The sequence below is a fragment of the Durio zibethinus genome, chromosome 11 (genome assembly GCF_047325235.1).
Source record: "Durio zibethinus cultivar Kanyao isolate XHJ-2024 chromosome 11, ASM4732523v1, whole genome shotgun sequence".
NCBI classification, from domain to species: domain Eukaryota; kingdom Viridiplantae; phylum Streptophyta; class Magnoliopsida; order Malvales; family Malvaceae; genus Durio; species Durio zibethinus.
In genome coordinates this window covers 3,504,669-3,513,290 of record NC_143172.1, presented here as the reverse complement: position 1 = coordinate 3,513,290, position 8,622 = coordinate 3,504,669, and the positions used below count along the sequence as shown (strand labels likewise).

General features: G+C 33.7%; 1 protein-coding gene across 2 annotated transcripts; it reads left to right on the top strand.

Moving 5' to 3' along the window:
- Nucleotides 1-225: 225 nt before the first annotated feature.
- Nucleotides 226-5,027, top strand: LOC111290071 (protein HOTHEAD-like). Of its 2 annotated transcripts, none has more exons than XM_022881470.2 (7): nucleotides 226-335; nucleotides 714-811; nucleotides 2,311-2,650; nucleotides 2,835-3,136; nucleotides 3,206-3,597; nucleotides 3,790-4,355; nucleotides 4,533-5,027. In XM_022881470.2, exons 2-7 carry the CDS (start codon nucleotides 730-732, stop codon nucleotides 4,573-4,575), a joined length of 1,725 nt encoding a protein of 574 aa, XP_022737205.2. In that variant the 5' UTR covers nucleotides 226-335; nucleotides 714-729; the 3' UTR covers nucleotides 4,576-5,027. The 2 variants fall into 2 exon arrangements, with proteins under 2 accessions (XP_022737205.2, XP_089623862.1); XM_089767736.1 differs by lacking the exon at nucleotides 226-335 and adding an exon at nucleotides 420-445 and having other exon boundaries at nucleotides 4,533-4,864.
- The last annotated feature ends 3,595 nt before the right edge of the window (nucleotides 5,028-8,622 follow it).

Genomic DNA, 8,622 nt, shown 5'->3' with positions numbered 1-8,622 from the left:
CAACCATTATTAAACCTTTCTCTGAAGACGCTTTCGGTTAAAAAAAAAAAAAACAAAGCAAAACTCCCTTCCTTAACCATCAAAAGGAAGGCAAGTAAATAGTGTAATACAAGTAAAAGCATGTGTGACATTGGTTTTTTTTTTTTTTTTTAAACTTAAGTAAAACCTCCGGATATTTGCAGCTATCAGCCATTGAGTGCATTAAACAACACCCAACTGCCGCCTTTCCCCCACTTCTTTGTCTATACAACGTCTACGTATATATATATATAGCTAGCAAAGAAATTCTGTAAGTGAAGAATAATTACATTTGAAATCAGTCAACTTCAACTTCAGTGAGTAACTTACCCCAAGTTTTCATTTCCTAGCCTTCTCTTTTTCCAGGGGCAGAAGAAGTAGTAGTAGAATTAACTTTAGCTGTCCTGCAATTGGGTTGCTCGATTAGGTACTAGGGATCACATTTTGTGCGTTTCTTGAACATTTCCCGAAGCTGTTCCCTGAAAGAGTGGATAATTGGATATATTTCAACTTGGGTTCTCTTGTATGACAGATAAAAACAAGCAAGAATCTTTGTTCCCACAACCTATCTCCCTTGGAGATTGTTGCTGCCTTTAAATTTCTTTATATATTATATATACATATAAGGTTTGTTTTTTTGTTAGTAAACATTGAGCAATATCTCAATCATTTTTAACTGAGTCTTGCTTTTTCAGTTGTCATTTTGGGACAATGAGTCTTGGGTGGTGGAGACTTGTTGCTGCTGCCTTTGCTGGATTTCTCTTCTTTCATGGCTTTTCTGCTTCTGAAAAAGGTATTCATTAAAATCTTCTTCATTCTTTTACTTCTTTTCCGGCTATGGCCAATATAATGCAAATACATACATAGTATTTCTCAAGCAACGACATATTGTAGGAAGCCAAGAAATTCGCACATGGGTTGGTTTTATCTGAGGTGTTCTTCTTTTTTTTTTTGGTTTTTGTGGTTTACAGCTATTGTTCACCCCCTTCAGAGTAAAACTAGTCCTCACCAAATTACAAGGCTATGCATTCTAATACTAAATAAGTAGTAATTAATAATGTTAATAGGAATTACATGCCTAATCTAATTTTTTTAACAAGCAATTATTATATCAGATAATCCAATTCCAATGGAGGCCAACCAGGCAATTTTTTTTTCAGTGTTCAGAATATTTATATATTTTTTAGCCAATTATTTCATTACTTCAAAACGTTCCAGACACTGCACAGCTTCAGCGTTCAGAAATGATGTAAGCTGTGTTTTTGTCCAGTAAATGAAGGATCGTTTTCGAGCAAAACACTTTCTTATAATTATGCCATTAATGGTACTCTTATCATATAGATTTTAATGGACATAATTAATACTAATAACCAAATTATAAGTATTTTTCTTTTTTTTTTTATGGGTTAACAGGTGTCTATAGACCTAAGTTTAAAAAGATAAATTTAAATATTATTTTAAAATTTATCTTGAATTTTTTGTTTCCACCAAATATAATAAGAAACAATATATCAATTATAATTTTTTTAAATATCACTTTAATCGATATCATTAATTAAGCATGAGTTAATATTTTTTCTTATTTTTTAAGTACTTATTATTTTTATAACATGTAAGAGTGGTATTTGTGAATTGCATCATGGACCCATTTCATTTATTGTTTACTAAAATAAAACTTTTTGCCATATTAATGCCGCCACCACAGTTGGGGCTTTAAGACTAGAAATAATCTGCATCCCTGGAATCCACACACCATGCTTGTTAGTTCTACTTTTATTCTGTATAATGTTTATAGTTTCAACACCTACCAAGTAGGTCCATCATTTTATAACACATCATTATACATTCATGTCTTTTTCTCATCCCATTTTTCCCTTGAATTAGTGCACTTTTAAGTTAAAAGAAACATTATGAATATCTTCTTTGCAAGCCCACGTAGGCTGTTTTAAGTAAAAATAAATACTTTTTTAAAAAATAAAAATAAATACAACTTATCATATAATAAAAAATAAATTAGATACAATAATATTTATAAAATATTATTTAATAAATTTAAAATTTAAATTTTGATACTTATAATTTATTTTTTATTTTGGTATTATGATTTTATTTTTAAAAAATATTTTTTTTTATTAAACACATATATAATTATTATTAAAATTTTAAATTTTATTATTTTTATATCATATTCACCATAAATTATCAAATCTAATATTGTGTTACTATAATATCATTTTCATGCCTAAATTAACGTGAGGCCTAAACTATACATCAATGTCTATATCCCAACAGCTCCAAACTACTCCTTCATGCAAAATGCAACATCAGCTCCAACCTTATCATATTACGACTACATTATTGTCGGTGGTGGGACGGCCGGATGCCCCTTAGCTGCCACTTTATCTCAAAATGCCACCGTCTTGCTCCTTGAACGAGGTGGCTCCCCCTATAGTAACTCCAACATCACCAGCATGGCCAGCTTCGGTGCTGCCCTCTCCGACATTTCCAGGTTGTCCCCATCACAACGGTTCATCTCTGAAGATGGCGTTATTAATGCACGCGCGCGCGTTTTGGGTGGCGGAAGTTGTATCAATGCAGGGTTTTACACACGCACTGCCCCTGAATATGTCAGGTACCAAGTTGTACAATAGCTGAAAAGTCAAGAAAACCACGCACTTATATAAGAGTTGTAGACCAAGTTTAAAAAACCCAATACTAAATAACGGCCCATGAATATTAAAATTTCTATTTAACCTTGAAATTTGATTTCAAAACACAGCTTTTTTTTTTTTTTTTTTGCTATTGTTCATTATTAGGCATGTGGGTTGGGATGGACAATTAGTGAATGAATCATACCAATGGGTGGAGAAATTAGTGGCATTTGAGCCACCATTGGGGCAATGGCAGTCAGCCGTGAGGGATGGTCTGGTGGAAGCTGGGGTGGTGCCATTCAATGGGTTCACTTACGACCATACTTATGGGACCAAAGTTGGTGGAACAATATTCGATCAACAAGGGAATAGGCACACAGCTGCTGATTTATTGGACTATGCTAACCCCAGTGGGCTCACTGTCCTTTTGCACGCTTCTGTTCACAAAATCTTGTTTGCAATAAAAGGTAGTTACTTTATAGCTCAAATTCTAAACTTTAACAGAGCGAAGTTTTCATAACCCATTTCAATAATAGGGAAAGGAAGACCGAAGGCCCATGGAGTGAGTTTCAGGGACGCAACAGGGGCCAAGCACAAAGCATATCTTAAAGAAGGATCCAAAAACGAGATAATTATATCCGCTGGAGCATTGGGAAGCCCACAGCTGCTGATGTTAAGTGGCGTGGGGCCTGCAGCCCATCTCAAGGCCCATAACATCACCTTGGTGCTAGACCATCCCCAGGTTGGACAAGGCATGTCTGATAACCCCATGAATGCTGTTTTTATCCCATCTCCTCTTCCAGTAGAGGTTTCACTTATCCAGGTCGTTGGTATTACCGATTTTGGAAGCTACATTGAAGCCGCCAGTGGCGAAAACTTTGCTGGTGGTGCTTCTTCTCCAAGAGATTATGGGATGTTCTCACCTCAGGTATAACGTTTCCATTTAAGCCTAGTTTGGGACCTCAAAGCCTTGAGGGTTACCTTTTTACACAAATGAACATATACGACAGGGCATGCTTTTAGCCATAACCAGTTAGCCCGAGGAGCAATTTTTCATTTTCATTTTTTTTATTTACAATTTTGGTAGTATTTTTCTTTTTATTTTTTGTTCACTATGCAGATTGGTCAGCTATCTACGGTGCCACCAAAACAAAGGACCCAAGAAGCCATAGGCAAAGCTGTTGAATACATGAATAATCTTGAAGAGGCAGCTTTTAGAGGTGGATTTATCCTAGAAAAAGTTATGGGTCCGATTTCAACAGGCCATTTGGAGCTTCGAACCCGTAATCCAAACGACAATCCATCCGTTACATTCAATTATTTCAAGGATCCTCAAGACCTACAAAGATGTGTCCAAGGAATTCAAACCATAAAGAAAATTATTGAATCAAAGTCTTTCTCTAAATTCAGATATGACTATTTGTCTTGGCCAATACTTCTCAATATGACAGCAAGTGCCCCACTAAATTTGTTGCCTAAACATTACAATCCCTCAATGCCACTGGAAGAGTTTTGCAAGGGCACTGTGATGACCATATGGCACTACCATGGAGGCTGCCAGGTTGGTAAAGTTGTTGATCTTGACCACAAGGTACTTGGTGTGGATGCTTTAAGGGTTATCGATGGATCCACGTTCAACTACTCGCCTGGGACTAATCCTCAGGCCACTGTCATGATGCTTGGAAGGTAATTAATTACGACCTATATATTCAGCTTTGCAACCTTTTGTAAATATGAGATGCTTCATTTCAAACTTAAGGCATTAAAATTATTCTTTGAATTAATGGCATGCTAAAATTATCAGTTATGGCATGAATTAAGTGGGTTGTTGAATTGACATTTTAATTTAACAATGTGATGCAGGTACATGGGTGTGAAGATATTGAGTGAAAGACTAGCCAATTAAGATCCCACGTGATTGATGATGGTTTAATTTCCTTACTTTGATTAAGAAATGGTGTTTTTGATTAGTTTTACTTCTTATTACGCTTGTGTGGTCCAGAATGTGAGGTTTAAACCATTTGTCAATAGTCGCATTTATGAATGGCTGACATTGAGAAATGTTAGTAGTATGTTTTTGTTGTGCAATTGTTTTCCCTTGTTGTAATTTGGTTTACTGATCGATAGAACGTACATCAAGATGTATAAGAGCAAGAGAACATATATGAAAAACGAAATAAGCTCAGTGATCATATAAAAAATTCACAGGTCCAGAGTACTAAATATCCCTGTGTAAAAGCAATCACATTGCTTTGACAAATTCTCTGGTTTTATCTGGGATTTTGATGTATCAGTATGCAAGGACACCCCTCATCCGTAAAACAATAAATAAATAAATAAATGTTATTCTCCCTGTCCAGATTGCAGAGAATATTTAGTCGCTACCAGCTGTTAGTATATAATCCTTGTAAAGAAACAATGATTTTGACTTGGGACCGTGAAGAAAAAAGAGAAGCATGGGAGCTATTTCAGGTGGAAGACAAAGGGGAAAATGCAAATAATTTGAAATTCTCCACGGAAATATTCTCATTGGACAAAGAAGGTTACATGGTCACCGAAGGTTATGAATTTGGATTTCCAAATTGACGATGTCCAGAAAAAATCTTAGAGCAATTTAAAACAGAAAAGAATATTACAAAGGATATACTGGCCTCTAGGCCCAGGTTTTGCTGCCGCCTACTGCAGAGAAAAGCTAGGCATCTCTTCTTGACTGCTTTTGCTCTTCTACCTTCACCCTCCATGCATGGGTATGGACACAGCTGAAAGAAAGAAAGAAAGAGAAATATCGAAAACATTCACAGGTCTAAATCATGCTAAGTATATAGAAGAATCTGTCAAACATCTGTGAGAGGCTTTTTCACATAAAAGGAGCCTTTGCATGAAATGCGTAGAAAGGAGGCACCAAAGGATATCCTCGGCATATGCTATGTCTTAAACAACTTATCCCATTGGTATATCTCTTAAAGAAGATCCTATAAATCTCTTGCTACACCCTTCATCTAAAACCAAGAGCTAGTAGCTAGGCACGCAGTTTAAACCTTTATTTATTTATTTTTTTGGTGCCACAAGACAATGAAAATTATCACTAAGTGAACTAGTTGTAGGGCTTCTCTCCTGTTGGCAGGTTATGTTTGTAGACGATAAATCAAGATCTAATTCTTGTATTCAACGATAACCCGCCAAAGGAGAGTTGCCCTTTAACTGATTCAACTTAATAAATCTCCCAACGCCCTATGTTCATAGCTCATTCGAAAGGTATGATATTTTCATTTTTAATGTGTGGTTTTTGTTCTGATTAGCTAGGATCTATGGTCTCTAGGAGAGTAAATTTGCCTTATGTTCTTCTGTATGACACATGATTATAATCTTCATTTTTCAGCAGTATGGAAATATATCTTCATATCAGTTCATCTGTTAATCTTCAAGTAAGAGTTCACATGTCATGCTTTGCCAACATTTTTGGGGATGCCATAATCTATATCACTGTTTTTCTGTGATTTTTAACTTGTGCTTCAAAGGAGTACTAAAAACTCTAAGCGAGATTAGGAATATATATAGTTGTCTTCATATGTATAACAAATTTTGGATTGATAATGGATTCTACTAGTCTTACATTTTGAACATCCACTGATTTTTACTTACAAGAAATAGCAACCAAATTAACTTGACCCAAACGGGATAGCTTCTTTGGGAAAGTCCTACTCGCAGGGTTGTCGACTTTTTTAAAGAAATTAAAGAGAGTCCTACTTGTCCTAATGCGTCGTCAAGCAAAGAAACTATATAAATATAACCAAACATGATAATGCACTACTGGATGAATTACAGCTGGATCAATTTGTGCTTGCAATTATATTGCGTATGGAAAATCACATTCACCATGTTACCCAGCACAGTTGTGTAGCTTTTACTTTCTTATATAACTTCCAATTTATTCCTCCTGTAACATGACTGTGCTAGTTAAGACCAAAGAGGAAGAAAAAGTGGAAAAGCATTTATGGCAAAACAATACAGCCAACCATAGATAATAGGTTAAGTCTTTCGTCACAGAGTTAAATTGGACCCTCCACCACATTCATCTAGAGGATATATACGACAGGCTTGGCATAATAGATATGCTACACGGAGAAACTAGCAGAACGTATTGGTTTTTAATCATTCAGAGAAAAGAAATCTACTTATGCAATATACTGGTTACCTCAACTTTATATCTCACACGAGTGAAAAGGACTTAATTAGAACATTGCTCAATGGCTTACTAATGGATGAACTACATTGCTCAATGTAGTTCTTTATGAGCTTGGGAAAAATCTTTTCTATATAATACTATAAATGAGAGAACCCCTTATCTTGAACATGGAAGGGTTAATATAATTACTTTAACGTTATATTTGGATAAATATTAATAAAAGAAAAAAAAAATTTTAAAACAAAAAAAAAGTATATAACTCTTGTTTGGATAATTAAAATTAATAAAAAAAAAAATTTTTTAATAATCATTGTTTGGATAATGAGTGAAACAAAAAAAAAATGATTCATTATAATATTTTTTTCAATTATAACTTTTCATTGTTTGTGACTTTAGAATACTCTTGAATCATAATATATTTGTTATTTTGTCTGATCTCATAATTACTACTATATCAATGATTTTTAATCAAATGAAACAAGAATATATTTTACGAACATGTATTAATAGATTTTGAGTTAGTCAATCATCTCATAAATTTAAAAAATATATTTATTCATATCCAATCATTCATCAAAATTAAATCATCAAAAAATTTTAAAAAATTTGTATATTGAAAGAGATATGTGAAACTTACTTGAAAAAAGATGACTTTAAAAAAATTACAAGATGATTTTGATCTGCTTAAATTTTTTTATTAGGTTTCTAGTATTAATAAAAAGATAGATATAATAATCTTTTTATAAAAAAAGTATTTTTCAACTTTCTTTTTCTTAACTTTTCCTTCAAATTGAAATATTAAAAAAATTGGATTTATAAATTAAATCAAAAGTTAATTGATTTTCACTTTTTTTAAAATTAAAAATTTATTCAAATAAGAAAAAAAAAAATTTTTCTTTATAGTTTTTTATTTTACTTTTCTTTCCCTCCTCTTCTCTCGATTCAGACACACTGTAAGACTACCGACGAACAAAAACGTAATTATAATCTGCGATGGTTGGATATATATTGCCTGGTTTTAAATGTACCTAATTAAGAGAAACTGATGCGTCATAACTCAACCAATAAAACAACACTACGGTAATAACAGCACCCTTAATTCTGTAAAGTTGGGATTTGGGAGATACCATCACATGAGGACAGCTGGGTTAAATTTGAATATGGGTTGGCATTAATGCTAATTGGAATCCCATGGCAGCAAGCCGGCAAGAGCCTGGGGCCTGGGATCTTGTTGCAACTTGCAAGAGACTTCGGGCTATGAATATTATTATTTGGCTTCACATTTATTGTGGGGGCCTGAACTATTGACGTTGCTGAGTTTCATTTGACTCTTTACTTTCTGGATTGGAAAATGGAGTGTGAATCCTGATAAGAATTCTAGGCACGTTATTTGAATCTGACTCTAAATCTTCCCCAAGGACGGTGGAAATTAACGGGAGTTCCAAATGCTCAGCCCCATTGCTACAGTAATGTTCCCCCCCTCACCCGAAGAACAAAAAAAAGGGTTGATTACACAGTAGCAGTTCTTACCGTCGCATTTAGTGGTCAAAAAAAAATATTATGATTTTTTTTTATTAAAGCCTATCAATATACAATTAGAGATATTTCAAATATTTAAGCTCATAACTTTATATATTTCATGTCAAATTAATTTAATTACGTTATTATTATTCTCGATAATCTTTTGTCTCTCATTTATAAATATAAATATTCAGATATTATCATTTCAAGTTCAATATATTTTTAAATTTTTTATATTTCTCTCTT